Genomic DNA, 17,003 nt, shown 5'->3' with positions numbered 1-17,003 from the left:
TTTTTTTTTTTTTTTTTTAAGAGACAAGGTCTCATACTCTGTCATCCAGACTGGAGTATAGTGGCATGATCATAGCTTACTGCAACCTCAAACTCCTAGGCTCAAGCAATCCTCCCACCTATCCCCCCAAGTAGCTAGGACTAAGGTAAACACCACTGCATCTAGCTAAATTTGTTTTTTTTTTTTTGAGATAGGGTCTTGCTGTGTTGTCCAGGATGGTCTCAAACTTTTGGTCACAAGCAATTCTCCTACCTTGGACTTTCAAAGTACTGGGGTTATAGATGTGAACCACTGCACCTTGCCAGATACTGGTACATTCTTGAATTTTACCAGAAACTACCAATAGAAGGCGTTACAGAACATACTATAACTGTCACCTCACTGAGAGTGACTGACAGACGCCACCTGATTTTAGAAATGTGATTTCTCAACCTTGGCACTATTTGGGCCAGATAATTATTTTTAGTGCTATTCTGTACACTGTAGGATGTTTAACAACACTTCTGGTCTCTACTAAATGCCAGTGGCACACTCCCATATGGTAAACCAGAAAAGCTGAATATCTCTAGAGACAAAATAGCCACCAGTTGTGAACCACTGTTTTATAGGAATTAAAATGGGGGCTAAGAGACAGGAAGTGGGTCGTAAAATTCAGGAGTTGTCATACATATAAATAAGACCAAAAGGAAGAGACACAGACAGAAAAGTAGTCTGAGGACTGTCTTGGAACACTCTCAGATCAAGAAGAGATGTAGACAGTCATGATAAGGACACTGAGAAGGAAGACAAACTCACAAGAGAAACAATGACAAAATTTCGGAAGCTAGAAAGCATTTGGCTAAGTGGTAACCAATTCAGCATATCCACAGACAGCTGAATGCTGGGCCAGCACTGGACAAAAGCAGAGAAGCACTCATTCTACAGGTGCTCATACATTATAACTTCAAAGGTCCCCTGCAGCAGCAGAAGTGACAGTGAGACTAAAAGCCCACTTGGTTTGGATGAAAATATATGCAAGAAAGCAGGTAGTTCCAGTGGTGGTCTCAGGTACAGGCTGATATTGACCCCCCAGATCCTAACAGATCATAGCTGAGTTGAAGACAAAGATAGCATGCTGGCATATTAGCATCAGACAGGCTACCTTCTGAGGGACCATACAGACCACCAGGGGACTTGCCTGGAACCTTAAGTGACAGTTTAAGTGCAGAAATCACCCTGGCTTGAGGAAATCTTGTACTCTACAGGAGCTAGCAGTACCTTGTAAGTTCCAGTGCACCTCAAGGAACCTGATCATTCTCACTTAAAGAGTTACACTGCACACCAGGAAGTCAAAGTCTGTGTTTCTTCATAGGCTTATATAGTTCCTCATGGAGAGTTCTCCAGGTATATATGCACTCACCAAACAGGGGTCATTCTACATTTAATCTTAATCCAGTACATTTCCAGAAAAAGAATGCCAGAGGAAGAAAAACCCAAGGTCATATGTCACAAAAAAAGAAGGCTCAGACTTGTTAACCCTTTCTACCGGGCACAGTGATTCTCAAACGGGGGTAAATTTTTTCCATGTAACATTATCTGCAGACATTTTTATTTTAATTATTTACGTTTTTGAGACAAGAGTCTCAAGCTGCTGCCTTGGGTAGAGTGTTGGGCCGTCATAGCTCACAGCAACCTCCAACTCTTGGGCTCAAGCGATCCTCTTGCTTCACTTTTTCTATTTTTAGTAGAGATGGGGGTCTCACTCTTGCTCAGGCTGGTCTTGAACTCCTGAGCTCAAGCAATCCTTTTGCCTTGGCCTCCCAGAATGCTAAGACTACAGGCATGAGCCACTGGGCCCAGCCTGCAAACATTTTTAGTTGTTACAACTGAAGGAGTATGTATGCTACTGGCCATCTAGTGGGTAGAAGCCAGGGATGCTGTTTAACATCCTACGATGCACTGGACAGCAGCCCCTTGCAACAAAAAATTATCTAGCTCAAATGCCAAAAGTGCTGATGGCTGAGAAAGCCTGACCTAGAAGGAATAGAAGAGAGTTTTACCAACTGAACACAGAGGACCTCTCCTGTGTCTCAATCCTTCTTTCCTAAATGGGCTGCTAAATTTAATACTGGTAACCAGGCATATACCCTCATGCAGGGAAATGGAATAATATTCTCTGGAGAAGCTCATTAACCTATGAGACCTAAGAATAATCCTAAAGTAAAGACTACAAAAAACAGTAACAAAATTTTAAGATGATGAAATTAATAAAACCCTAATTTTGTTTGAGAAAAATGAAAGATTTAATCAACTGGGGGAAGATTTGGAGTTGAAATAGTGATAAACATTTGGAAAATTAAGTATTTTTTAAAATCTAAAGGTAATTAATTCCAGGAAAAGCAAAACGATATCCCCAAAAGGAAATGTAGTAAGAGTATACAGAGGTTAGCAGTAAATTCCAAGTTATCTACTCATTGTAACATATATTCTGAAAACTAGCCCATTTGAAATATACTGGGAGGATGGGGGGCTATATTAAGAAATGATGATGTAAGCATGGGCTTCATAATAATGATACAGAGGTAAATACCATACCATAAGAATCGTTAAAAGAGTAAAAATTGCTTCCATTTAGGAGAAGAATATGGCATGTTTCTGTGTAGGAAGTTTTCTGTAACAAGTCTCCTAAAACTATTTACTTAAATAGTTCTCTGAGAACTACTTAACTTCATGCATGAACTAATTAAAATATTTAAAACTCTGTATTTGATTTTAAAGACAATTTGATACTTTGTTTTCAGGTTTATTAAGCTTGCCTCAGTTTACTTGATTTGAATCAGAACAGACCCAGAAAAAAAGAATATCAAAGCAAGTCTCAAGTTTATTAAACCACTTTCCTATCCCTCTGATAGGATAACAAAGAGTTTAATCCTCTCCCTCCCTTATTCCTGGTTTACTCACCAAACCTTACATTAAAGTCTTATGTTAAACATTACACCATTTGTTACTGGTATCCTTGTGCATGGATGCCACTATATACCATTTAAAGTACATATGCTGGGAGAGAGGAACTTTTTACTTTATTTGCCTTTATACTTTTCTAATGATTATATTTTATAGAAAGAAAGATACACACACATATACACAGTATTAGATTAGTTTATATGATTAGTTTATAACCTGTCCTCAAGCATCTCAGCCCAACTCAAACAACAGTACTATGATTGGAAGAAAGTAATTCAACATGCAAAACTTGGAAGGCCTCTCAGTCTTCCAAGTAGCTGCGACTACAGGTACATGCCACCATGCCTGGCTAATTTTACTATTTTCATATAGATGGGGTCTTACTACTTGTGCTCAGGCTAGTTTCAAACTCTGGGCCTCAAGTGATCTTCCTGTCTCAGCCTCCCAGAGTGCTAGGATTACAGGTGTGATCCACCACACCTGGCCTTCATTTTAAATAAGTGAAAATTTATTCTTTAGATTGCTAACTTTCATTGAAGTAAAACTCAAATTTATTTCCAAATTACAATTTATCCTTCTTTTGTGCTCTACAGTACCTAGAACAAAGTTAGACTCATGGGCAGGAACGAGAAGTTACTCACTGATGAAAGTTAATCTAAAGAACTAAATCAATTGGGGGAAAAATCAACGTTAAATAATAGTTAAAATTTTCTCTGTAATTCTATAAACTGTGTTTTATAAGATTTTACTTTAGTATTATTTATAAATAACTGTATTAAAGAATAAACACAAGCTTATTGGAAAGGCTGATTTTATTTGGCCCCCACCAATTTTTTTAAATTTTTATTTTTTATTTTCATTTGAAACAAGATTTTACTCTATTACCCAGGCTGGCATGCAGTGGCATCACAATAGCTCACTGCAACCTCCAACTCCTTGGCTAAAGTGAAATTCCCACCTCAGCCTCTCAAATAGCTGGGGACTACATACAGTTGAATGCCACCATATGTGGCTAATTTTTAAAATATTTTGTAGAGTCAGGATCTCACTATGTCAGCCAGGCTGGTCTTGAACTCCTGGCCTCAAAGCAATTCTCCTAACTTGGCCTCCCAAAATGCTGAGATTACAGATGTGCACCACTGTGCCTGGCCAAGTTTTTATGTTAAAATAGACGCACATTAAAAAGCAAGTCTCATTAGCTTAGTAACTATTAATGGCTTTGCAAACCACAATTCAATATTTTAAATCATATAAAACAACTGGTATTAATTCAAGGACTTCAAATAATGTAGTCATAAGAATAAAAAAGAAGAAACTAGGTGGTACCCGTAGCTCAGTGGGTAGGGTGCCTGCCACATACACTGAGGCTGGTGGGTTTGACTCCGGCCTGGGCTGCTGAACAACAATGACAACTGCAACAAAAAAATAGCCAGGTATTGTGGTGGGCACCTTTAGTCCCAGCTACCTGGGAGGCTGAGGCAAGAGAATTGCTTAAGCCCAAAAGTTTGACGTTGCTGTGAGCTGTGATGCCACAGCACTCTACGCAGGGCAACATACTGAGAGTCTGTCTCAAAAAAGAAAAAGCAAGAACTTAGCTCAGAAGTGTCTTTGACAAATTCTAAATGTAGAACTAAGAAAGCTAGTTTTCAAAATTACATTTTTTAATATCATTTCTCCTTTACTAAATATAAAATACCAGGAAAAAAGTTTCATCTATTTACCTCAGTAATTGGCTGCCCCTGATGTGTCAAATCCAGTTCTTGAGGGCGTGTTACTTTATCAATATCCAAAGAGTCCATGCTGGAGGCTGCAGAAGTGATGCTAGAACGGGAGGAGTTACTAATAGAGCGTACGTCAGCATCACTCACTGTGCCTGCTGAGGCGGTTCTTCGGTGCTGATTAGTTACTACAGGTTTAGTATCTTCTAGGACAGATTGCTGAGCAGCCTCGTCCATGCTCAAAGAGGCTTGTTCTAATTGTGCAGTGATGTCATCCAGGGAGTAGTTGGCATGGGAAGGTTTAGTTATTCGATTAGATGAAAAAGATGATCCTTTCAAGGTGCCATGTTTTGATGTGTGTCGGCTAGCAGGTAATTTCTGAGTAGCTTTCGTTTCTGTGATTTGTCGTCTACTATTTCCTGAGCCAATACTGCTGAGCTCCTGCTCTATAGAGCAAAGATCGGCCATTAAGGCATCCAGATCCACAGTCTCTCCCTGATTCAGAGCTTCTGCAATGAACACACATAATGTTTCTAGAACACACTTCATCAGAATTTGTACATTCTATTATAAACTAGTTAATAAATGCAAGTGATAAAGCAAAAGAATTCACCCCACTGAATCTAAAGCCAGTCAAAGAAAGTATTTCTAATAGTTTTTTGATTTTCAGTCCAAAAGAAATTAAAAAAAGAAAAAGGTTTGGCACCCGTAAATCAGTGCTTAGGGCGTCAACCACATATACTGAGGCTGGGGGGTTTGAGCCCGCCCCTGGACTGCTAAACAACAATGACAACTGCAACCAAAAAATAGCCAGGCGTTGTAGTGGGTGCCTATAGTCCCAGCTACTCAGGAGGGTGAGGCAAGAGAATCACTGAAGCCAAGAGTTTGAGGTTGCTGTGAGCTGTGATGCCACAGCACTCTACCAAGGGCGACATAGTGAGACTCTATTACAAAAAAAAAAAAAAAAGATTGGTAGTAATCAGAAGAAAATAAAATTATGAGTTCAAAGACAAAATTACTACAAAAATCTTACATTGTTTGATTATTTTATTTTTTTTGAGACAGATTTTTACTTTGTCACCCTCGGCAAAGTGCCATGGCGTCATGACCTCAAACTCCTGGGCTCAAGCAATTCTCTTGCCTCAGCTCCCAGAGGAGCTGGGACTACAGTGTCCACCACAATGCCAGCTATATTTTTTTTTTTTTAGAGGTGGGGTCTCACTCTGTCTCAGGCTGGTCTTGATTCTGTGAGCTCAGGCAATTCACCCACCTTGGCCTCCCAGAGGCCTGTTAGGATTACAGGTGTGAGCTACCACACCTGGCCTGTTTTATGGTATTAATTACATTCTTCCGTGTAACTTTTTATCAGAGGCTTTAGTAAGTTAAGATAATCAGTACCCTGATAGAAATATTAAAATATTATAAGAACCGAGGGCATAAAAGAGAAGTCAAAAGTCTAGGAAATTACAAGATTGATAATTCAATTTTAAGCACCATAAAGTTGACTATTAAATAAAGGCAACAGGAACTGATTTTAAAATTACAGGTAATTTCACTGGACTTCAGTGTGAAAACAACAATTCAGTTAAGTTTGCCATGGAGTTCCTGTGAACTTTTGTCAATTACTAATAAATCAACTAGAAAATTATTTATGTTCCAGTTTTCTTTTTCCTGTGATAATTGTAATGTAAAACACAGATCAAAACTAAAGTTATGGGGCTCAGTACCTGTAGCTCAGTGGCTAGGGCACCAGCTACATACACCAGAGCTGGTGGGTTTGAACCCAGCCCGGGCCTGCCAAACAACAATGACAACTACAACCAAAAAATGGCTGGGCATTGTGGAAGGTGCCTGTAGTCCTGCCAGTCCAACCTGGGAGGTTGAGGCAAGAGAATCGCCTAAACCCAAGAGTTTGACGTTGCTGTGAGCTGTGACACCACAGCCCTCTACTGAGGGTGACATAGTGACACTCTGTCTCAAAAAAACAAAAATAAAAAAACCCTGAAATTATGAGTTTAGTTTTTATATTTGGAATTATAGCTGCATTGCTCTTATGTTATGTAACTTATCATACTATCTTACATTTCATTTCTAATTACATCTTACCATTCAAGTTGTATATGGAGAAGCGATAAGAAAAATTGGCCATGTTTGTTTCCTGGCGAAGAGGTGATCTTTTTACTGGTTCCGTGGGCTTGTCAGAATCCAAACTCTTCAAAAATGAAAGTTCAATAAGTCATATTAAATTCAGGTTTCAATTATATAAAAAGATGAATAAAGTTTGTTCATGATTGCCATATAATAATTAGTAAAACCAAAGTTCTTCTGAGCAATAGCTTTGCCTGCCCTTAAGTATAATTGGTTTTCACATTATTATTTTGGTAATCTGTAGATATATGCTTATTTTTAAAGGCACTTGAGATTTGAGACTGTCATAGGTCAGAGTAAATATTTTTTCAAATATATCTAGTAACTGACCTCATTAGATATAAATTCACTATAAAATAAACTAGGTAGATGAATGTGGATAAGAAATAAGAATAGATAAGAAATAGAAATCATGCAGAGAGTTCTGTTCTTTTTTTGCCTCAAAGCAATTTTGTTTGTGGTCCAGAATACACTTATTCTTTGGCATGAAGTACCCTGAAGGTAAGGGACAGTGCTGTATTTTAAATTAATGAGACTAAAGATCTTAATAGAGAACAACTACAACTTCAAATATCTTTGTTCTTTTCAAGCCCTATCAGTAAACAGTAACTGTAAACACTGATCATCACAAAGCTACAACTATAGTATACTTTGGGGTAGGATAACTTCTAAGTTATCTCACCACTTTTTTTTTTTTTTTTGAGATGGAGTCTCATTTTGTCATCCATGATAGACTGCCATGGAATCATAGCTCACAGCAACCTCAAACTCCTGGGCTCAAGCCATCCTTCTGCCTGAGCCTCCCAAGTAGCTTGAACTACAGATGAATGCCACCATTCCTGGCTAAATTTTTCAGGTTTTTTTTTTTTTCAGAGACATGGTCTTGCTCTTGTTCTGGCTGGTCTTAAACTCCTGGCCTCAAGCAATCCTCCCAGCTCAGCTTCCCAAAGTGCTAAGATTATAGGTGTGAGTCACGTGCCTAGCCTGACCATCCTAGTTTTAAAGCTATCAAATGCAGAAGATCCACAACCTCTTCAATACCTTATTTCAAAGTTTCACAAAATAGCCAGGAGATTCTCAAACCTAATTCTTCTGCAGCATGTTAAACCCTAATTCTCTTCCCAGTGGAAATGGAGAATAAAAACTAGCTAATGTTTTCTATAAAGTTATTTGAATATAATTGAGGACATACAAAAACCCAACCTATTTACCAGTTCAAATAAACAGATATTATAATTATTTGTTGTATCTATGGTGCTGGGGCAACAAGGGAACTAGAAGAAATATTCCTTAGGTCAAGAAATTGGTGATCTTGGGCAGTGCCCGTAGCTCAGTGAGTAGGGCGCTGGCCCCATATACCGAGGGTGGTGGGTTCAAACCTGGCCCCGGCCAAATTGCAACAAAAAAATAGCCAGGCATTGTGGCAGGCACCTATAGTCCCAGCTACTCAGGAAGGTGAGGCAAGAGAGTCACCTAAGCCCAAATGCTGGAAGTTGCTGTGAGTTGTAATGCCACAGCACTTTACCGAGGGTGACAAAGTGAGACTCTGTCTCTAAAAGAAAACACACACACACACACACAAACTGGTGATCTAACAGAGTGGCTTTTAACCTTTTTGAAGGAGTTGCTGAGAATTTGATAAAAGCTATGAACTCTCTTCTGGAAAAATGCACATATACATAAAATTTTACAAACTATTTTAGAAGATTCATCAACTTTTTAAAACTTAAACTTGATTTAACACAAAATTGAAAATAAACACTGAAAGTTCAATGTAATGACATGAACAAGACACTTGAGATTTTAGCTGCTAACTTAGAAATATTTCTAGAAAATTTCCAAAGTATTAAAAAGGGACATGCTCGGGCCAGGAAAGGTGGCTCACACCTATAATCCTAGCAGTTGAGGAGGCTGAAGAAGGAAGAACTGCTTGAGCCCAGCCTGAGCAATACATAAAATTTAGCCAGGACTGGTGGTGTATTCCTGTAGTCTCAGATACTTATGAGGCTGAGTCAAGAGGACTGCCTGAGCCCAGGAGTTTGAGGCTGCAATGAACTATGATGATGCCACTGCACTCTAGCCTGTGCATCAGAGCAAGACCCTGTCTTCACAAAAAAAAAAGAAAAAAAAGTGTTAGCAGTGAGCACACTATGCAATTTTTTCCCCTCTCTCTATAAACAGCTTTATATCATGAAAACAAAAGTCATACCATTGATTAAGTAACCAACTTTTTTTGGCAAGTGGCTCTTCACATTAATGTCAGGCAACTTAAAATACTGGAGAAAATATAAGTCACCACAGTAGAAATGCCGTCTGCATTGGAGCAGCATGAAGTTCCTATTCTATCTAGAGAAGCTAGACAGAGAGCTACTTGTCTTTTCTTTTCACCTCACCCCAAGTATGGACAATAAACCACATGGTCAAAGACACCCCACATATTAAGTGGCCCTCGCAGACTTTCCTTCCTGTACCATCATTTTCTACTTCTTTTCTCCTCCAGCAAAGATCTACAAGGCCTAGTCATTTTCTCTATGCCAAAAATATTTTATTAAAAGACTAAGAATTAAATGAAAATGGTTTGGCAGCTACACACATAAAATATTTCTGACAAAAAAAGTTACTTCTTTTTATTAGAGATGAAGGGAATGATCCCTTTGAAATCCTTGTAGAGTTTGCAAACTCCCCAAAAAGTCCCCAAAATTCAGTATTAACAGGTTATGGACACTAAGATGTCTGCCTTTCAAAATATTCTAGCAAGAGTTATATGAAAATTTTACCAGTTTCAATTCTAGACTGCTAGAGAAACAACCTCATACGTTAACTTTCTACCTTATGCACAGTATTTTTCCATTATTTAAGGAAATCTCATACTTAAGCAATTTTACAGAAATCTTCTTCCTAGAGATATTATGTAAAAATAAGTTTTGTTCTAACAGTCTCATTGCCATGAAGTCAAATTTATATAAACCTAGCCATCTTTATATACTGAATGCAATACATTAACTGGGGCAGTAGCCACAACATCCTTTTATTCTATAAAGTGTCCTAGTTTAGAATATAAGGTCCTTTAAAAAGAAAAAATACAAGATTCAAGAAAGCAAAATGAAAAAAAAAAAAGTTGCAATGTTTTAAAATGCAAACCAGAATAAACTTTGTCAGTATTCTAGGATCATGTTATAGAAAATATTTACATGTGAAGAAATTATGTTGTAAAAATCTATTCAAATTTACTAAGTTATAGAATAGAGTTTCCTAAAATTTACATTTTAAATTTAGGCCTTAAAACTTTTTAGATAGTAATCTGTTGAGATTACTAAGTAATCCCTCTTGATGAATAGAGCCTCTCTCATAAGTTTTCTTTTAAAACATCTTTAAAGTAACCATAGAAGATAGCATCTTCTATTCTCAAGTGACTATAAATTTACCTATTAATGTTCTGACATTTTTCCTATCTAGCAGTTATTTTAAAATTTAAGTTACAGATAGCCACACCGTCATGTCTGCACTTTAAACTTTTAACACACTGATGACTACAAATCTTCAACCAGTTTCTCAAGCACTACTTCTAACCTGAGTGAGTTTGTCTAGTTCTCCAAGCCAGGCTCCAAACATTTTGTCAAGGTCCTGATCTTCTTTGTCACTGTCTTCTTCAGCACCGTGGTCAATTTCTTCATCGGACAGCTGCTCCATCTAAAATACAGATATTTGTGTAGAATGGATAGTTTAACATGTAAAAATTATGCAATATATGTTCCGATATATATTGTAATTATCTTTAAAAATATTATAAAAGAAAAATCTTTAAAATTAAAAATATTATAAAAGAAAATTATAAGTCATTAATGGAGAATGGAGACAGTGTTAATAAGTGAGCAGAAATGAGGAATAAAGTCACAAATTTTTAGAAAATTGTAAAAGAAAAGCAAACTGTATCAGATTAGGTCCAGTAACAACACTAAAAAAATTACAGAGCCCTCCCTTCAATCAGCAGAGGACAAAACAGTAGCTCAGTTCTTTCCACTGAGTGATCCTGTTAACACCCAAACACCACAAAGAAACAATTGAAAAAGACTTTAATGCAGTAAATTATTATCTAGTTTATTCTGTAAGAATCTGTTTAGATACAAAGAAATACATGTACAAAACCTAAGTCCAAAAACTATTTAAGAGAAAACTTGTCAAGACAATTTTTCTTTTTTGAGACTGAGTCTCACTTTGTCACGTGAGTAGAGTGCCACAGTGGCATCATAACTCAGCAATTTTTTCTCTAGTGTGGTCTACTGAACTGGCTCCCCCTCTGATCCTACCCTCATTTCCTACCCTGTTTTGTCTTCTTTCTCTACCTTATCCACTACCTTATCAAGTTCTACAAAAATTCAAGGAGAAAAAAAGAACTGAAAACTTTTAATTCACATGTAAAATTTTCTGGATGTGGTAACTTTTCTTTTTCTTTTTTTTCTTTTTTTTGGCAGTTCTTGACCAGGGCTGGGTTTGAACCTGACACCTCCTGCATATGGAGCCAGTGCCCTACTCCTTTGAGCCACAGGTGCCGCCCTGGATGTGGTAATTTTTCAAATGTAAAGCTCTTGAAAGAAGAAATTATTTTCCTTCTCATTAGTAAAATAATGTGACATCTGACACAGAACACGCATTCTGTTTTGTAAAGATAGGAGAAAAAATTACATAAGATCAAAGAGTGATTGATTTAAGATAAAGTATTTCAATATTCAAAGCCCTGAGAAATCTTTAAAGAGTAGCTTTGCTTAAAACAACATATTCCAAAATAAAAATTATAGTCAGACAGTTTGGACTTGGAATTTGTCTCAAGTAAGCAAATTGTTATAACCCTTGGTTTAAGAGTTATGGTAGATATTTTATATTTCTTAGTATCATAGTTACTGACTAAAATCCAATAGAATTTTATTTCTAAAAGAAAGAAAAACCAACATATTCCAAATTTGACCATAAATCCTTTGCCTTTAACTTTTGTCCCACAGACACAATGTCATCACCATATGTTATATTCAACATTCCTGATTCATATTTCTAAAACAAATTTGATTCCAGTGCATCTAAGCAATATTTGGAACATAACCTGTCTGTTATAACCTTCTCTGTTAATTCCTCAGAGATTATATGGTACATGGGCACCCCATTAGAAAAGATATCTTTATTCTCAAGTAACAACTTGATGGTACAGATGTCCCCTGGTTTGAATGAGGCCCTTCCAAAAGTGAGGTATCTCCAATGTAACAGTATTACAAGGGGGGGGCCTTTAAGAAGTGATTAGACTATAAGGCCTCCTTCCCTGTTAATGGGTTTAAGGGCTTTATAAAAGAGGCTTCATGAAGCATTGGGCTAGCTGGTGTTCCACTCTTCTGTCATGTGAGGACATAGCTTTCCTCTTATTCTTCTCTCTTACTCTGTAAGAATCTGTTTAGATACAAAGAAATGCATATTGTACAAAACCTAAGTCCAAAAAGCAAAAAGGCTCTCGGCAGAAACAAGTACCAGAGGCTTGATCTTGTATTATCCAGCTTCCAGAACTGTGAGAAAATAAGTTTCTGTTCTTTATAAATAATCCCATCCCTGGCTTGGCACCTATGGCTCAAGTGGCTAAGGCACCAGCCATATACACCTAAGGTGGCGGGTTTAAATCCAGCCCGGGCCAAAACAACAATGATGACTGCAACCAAAAAATAGCCGGGCGTTGTGGTGGGCGCCTGTGGTCCCAGCTACTTGGGAGGCTGAGGCAGGAGACTCACTTTAACCCAGGAGTTGGAGGTTGCTGTGAGCTGTGATGCCACAGCCCTCTACCCAGGGGGACAGCTTGAGGCTCTGTCTCAAAAATAAATAAATAAATAAATAATCCCATCCCAGGATTTTGCTGCAGCAACACACATGGACTAAGACAACATCTTATAGCTCTAACAAAATTACCTCTATCATCCTTGAAGGTTAAGAGACATGTAAGAAATTTAATTATCTGATGAGGTGTCATGAAGTTAAATTTTAAATCTTCTTTCACTATATAAAATACAGCCGAAATAAATAAATAATGTTCAAAATTAATGAAGTTACTCAGTTCTAAGAAACTCAGATCATATCCCACTTAATCACTTTAAGGCAGTGGTTTTCAACCTTCCTAATGCTGCAACCCTTTAAAATAGTTCCTGTGGGTTGCGACCCACAGGTTGAGAACTGCTGCTTTAAGAGAAATAATTTTATAAGGCCTAATACCGGAAAGGACCACAACTCATCAATATCTCTTATAGAAACTGATGATTTCTGTTTTTAAATCTGTTTCTAACTATGTATAAATCAGGACATTCTTCTCTGGCAAGTAGAGACTGAATCCACTGATCTTCCAATTCACAACTTTGGCTCTTAAAGAAATTTGTTTTTTACAGTTGACTCAGAACAATATTATTTCTAAGACTTTTTATTTATTACCAAATAATTTACAGATAAATCTCAATAGAAGCCTGATATCAGAATTCATTCAGTGATCTACTTAGGAAAAACATGAAACATTAGTTTAAAGAAAAACCTCATCTAAATGACTTACTCAAATAATAGTTGCTAGTTTGAGGATACTTAGGAGCTATAATCAGTCTTCATGAGGGTCAATAAGCAGCAGAATCTAGAATGCTAACAACTTCCTCTTCTTCCCTAATCTTTTTTTTTTATTACAGTGAGAGTATGCAATTATATTTATTTTTGCAGGAGGGGCCACACAAGATCAGAGAAAACTGGCCATATTAAGAACTAACAGACAAGATTTGTCACTTAATAACTTCCTAAAAAATGTTTTGGAATCATGTGAATATATTACCTGTTTTAAACATTTATAACATAAGGGGCCATTTGCAATTAGTATAAGGCAAACATGTAAAACTATGAATTCATGATAGAATAAACTGCTCTTGATTTTATTATGTACCTTGAAGATTTAAAGTCAGAATTTGAGAATGGGGAGTCTTAAATTAGATGAATAGGTTCATCTAACTGATACAAATTGGTATTTGATTTCACATTTACTTCATAACTTATTCAGACAAAAAAAATTACATGTTCATTGTGAAAAACTAGAATATATCAAAAAGTACAAAGAAAATAAAAATCACCTGCAATTACATCACTAAGGGTTAAAAAAAAGCATTAGTGTATATACTTCTGGTTTTTTCTAAGTAATACTTTTATGTTACATGTATGTGTGGTTTAAAGCCAAAAATGACTATAAATTTCTAAATCCAGTTTCTCTTACTGAGAGAGAAATAACAATTCCTAATTTCTATATGGGCATAAGGTTAGGCATTTCAAGGGCATTCTCCCTTGACCCCAACCCTATGAAATGGGTAGACATTTCCACTACTGTATAAGGAAGGTAGCTGAAGATCTAAGAACTTATTACCATCCCAAAGGTTCACAGCTATTATGTAGTAAAACCAACTTTAAAACCTGATCTATCATAAAACCCTGGGTTTTTCCACATACTATAATACCAACTTTTTAAAAAAAGCATGGTGTACAAAACCCTTGTATGAATAGATTATGCTATTACATTGCATCAAATGACAGAAATGGGAAAGTCATATACAACTTGCCTTAAGCAAAACCCAAAAAGACTATTTGACTTTTCTGTGGTTTGAAAGTATAATACATAGTATTATTTTTTTGCAAGAGGGTCCTGTCACCACCATCTTCATTGTTGAAAGGAAAGCCAATATTACTAGAAGAAATTTATGGCATCAAAATAACTTAATAATGAATGGAAAAGCATTTAAATATAATTTCTTTAGGCATTTATGAAATTGCACATTTCCTGGAGGTTAGGTCAGTTTTGCTTTTGAATTGATGAATCTTTTCAGCTAGTTTTGGGAAACCTGCACAGCCAGGCTCTTTATACAGGCGCTTGTCTGGGTCAGCCTGAGTCATTAGGGCCCATGCAGCCAGATGAGCAAAGCCTAGTGGCCGTGTTCCCAGAATATTTCAACTCCTGACCACTGTGCCTCAATGGCTCTAATCTGGTCATCCGTAAAGTTCCATGAATGTGCTAGCCTCTGCCACTCACTGGCCTTCAGCTGATGGTAAGCCAGGTTCCAAAGGAGCATGAGCAAGTGCCTGGTTTCCAGACTGTGATCTTGCTTGAACGTCAGAGTAAAGCCTGTTGATGCGTCCCTGACACTCTCATGATGCTTCTCTTTCCAGGCAGAGTATCTCTCTGCTTTAATGAGCCTGTCCATGACAAGGCTGTGGTTGCTCCTGGAGGCCACGGCCAGGGCAGTCCTTCCTTGCTTATCAACAACCTTCAAGTCACAGCCTGCCTTCAGTTTCCACGTTTCCAAGATCAGCAGCTATATGCAGAGGGGTTTGCTGTCTCTGATTTATGATGTCAGTATCATGCTGGGCATTTAATAAACTGTTTACAACTGTGATATGGTTGTTGATAACAGCTAAATGAAGGGGGGACTCCTTAGGTCAGCCTCCAGACTCCTTGCTCCCTCATTCCCTCCAACTGCCACTGGCTCTGGAGGCAAGAGACAAAGAGAAGACAGGCTTCCAGCAGTGGAGAAGGCAGCAAGATGGGGAAGCTCCAGTAGAAGGATCAGGGTAGGAGAGAGGGGTGAGAGGGTGCTGGTGCAGAGAAGGGGAGTGATGAGGAGGTACACAGGTGTAAAGGATGGGGATCCTGTGGGCAGAACAGAAGTGGAACTGAGAGCAGAACTTCTTCCCTAATCTTTAAAACTAAACACATGGGAATAACCCAGAAGCTAAAATATTCTAGGAGGAATTCTGCTTTGAGATTAGTGACACTTAATGTTTAGTTGCATTTTATATCTCTAAGTACATTAAAAACAGCTGGGTCTACAGTACTGCTACCCAGCAGATACTGCCATGTAACTTTTGGCAGAGACTGCAGCTTCAGTAACTTTAATGAGTACTTTAGGTAACAATATGTAAGACACTGCATTTATGGTGATGCTATTCTCCACAGTAAAAATCTGGTCACATGACCATATTTATCTGGTGACTCATTATAGGGAAAATGTGTGATGAATGAACATAATACACAGTACAAGGAAGTTATATTGAAAGAGGGTAGGAAGAGATCATTAGTCAGAGACTTCATGAACCAGACACTGTGATTTGTAGGTATAGTATCATTCCCATTTTATAAATAAAGAAATCGGATCAGAGAGGTTAGTGAGTTCTAGGTATTCTTGGAGAAGAACCAAGGACAGCATTTCAGGTCCCCTGCTTCAAACAACATCGACAATTTCAGTCATTTTATAGATGGGGCTTCCACGTAAGATTCATTTATACCAAGAGTTTAAGAAAAGGGGGAGGGGGTTAAGCCCGAGGCAGGTGGACTGCCTGAGCTTAGGAGTTCCAGATCAGCCTGAGCAAGAGTGAGACCCTATCTCTGATTTAAAAAAATAGAAAAATTAGCTGGGCATGGGGACATATACCTATAGTCCCAGCTACAGGGGAGACTGAGGCAAGATGATCACTTAAGCCCAGGAGTTTCAGGTTGCTATGAGCTATGATACCAGGTACTCTACACAGGGCAGAGTGAGACTTTGTCTTTTTTTTTAAAGGTTTAAATCCTACACTTCCCTTCTAAGCACAAATTATAATTGTCCATAGAAATTCTACACTGGGAAAAATAAAACAGGAAAACAATTTTACAAGTCAAATATAAAATAGTTCAAAATGAAGAATGAATATTTAAATTACCATGGAGCCAAAAAGAACTACAGTCACACACTGCATAATCACATTTTGGTCAATAATGAACTGCATATAAGACAGTGTCCTGTACTATTTTTACTATATCTTTTCTACATTTAGATACACAAATACATACCATAGTGCTACAACTGCTTACAGTATTCAGTACAGTAACGTGCTGCACAAGTTTGTACCCTATGAGCAATATGCTGTACCATACAGCCTAGGTGCATAGCAGGCTATCACATCTAGGTTTGTCTAAGTACACTCTCTGATGTTCCCAGATATTGCCTAAAGACACATTTCTCAGAATAGATCTCCACTGATAAGTGACACATGACTAGACTATACATGAAAGTCTAGTGTATTTTGCGAGTTTTTACCTACTATTCAAGCAAATTATTGGAGTTAAAAAAATCCCTTTAAATATTTTCTTTTTCTTTTTCTTTTTTCTGAGAT

At 37.5% G+C, this 17,003-nt stretch overlaps 1 protein-coding gene across 2 annotated transcripts in view; it reads right to left on the bottom strand.

Moving 5' to 3' along the window:
- Positions 1 to 17,003, bottom strand: part of RAPH1 (Ras association (RalGDS/AF-6) and pleckstrin homology domains 1) — an 83,816-nt gene that overhangs the window by 51,662 nt on the left and 15,151 nt on the right. For both annotated transcript variants that reach the window (XM_003785013.3, XM_012802205.2), the window contains exons 2-4: positions 10,380 to 10,499; positions 6,768 to 6,873; positions 4,665 to 5,170 (exon numbers count right to left, since the gene is read on the bottom strand). In XM_003785013.3, coding sequence (XP_003785061.2) covers positions 4,665 to 5,170; positions 6,768 to 6,873; positions 10,380 to 10,499 — 732 coding nt within the window. The remainder of the gene's footprint in view (positions 1 to 4,664; positions 5,171 to 6,767; positions 6,874 to 10,379; positions 10,500 to 17,003) is intronic.

The sequence above is a fragment of the Otolemur garnettii genome, unplaced genomic scaffold (genome assembly GCF_000181295.1).
Source record: "Otolemur garnettii isolate 467f Iridium unplaced genomic scaffold, OtoGar3 scaffold00013, whole genome shotgun sequence".
In the NCBI taxonomy this organism is placed as follows: domain Eukaryota; kingdom Metazoa; phylum Chordata; class Mammalia; order Primates; family Galagidae; genus Otolemur; species Otolemur garnettii.
Note: the sequence above shows the minus strand (reverse complement) of the source record. Positions and strands in the feature narration are given on the sequence as shown.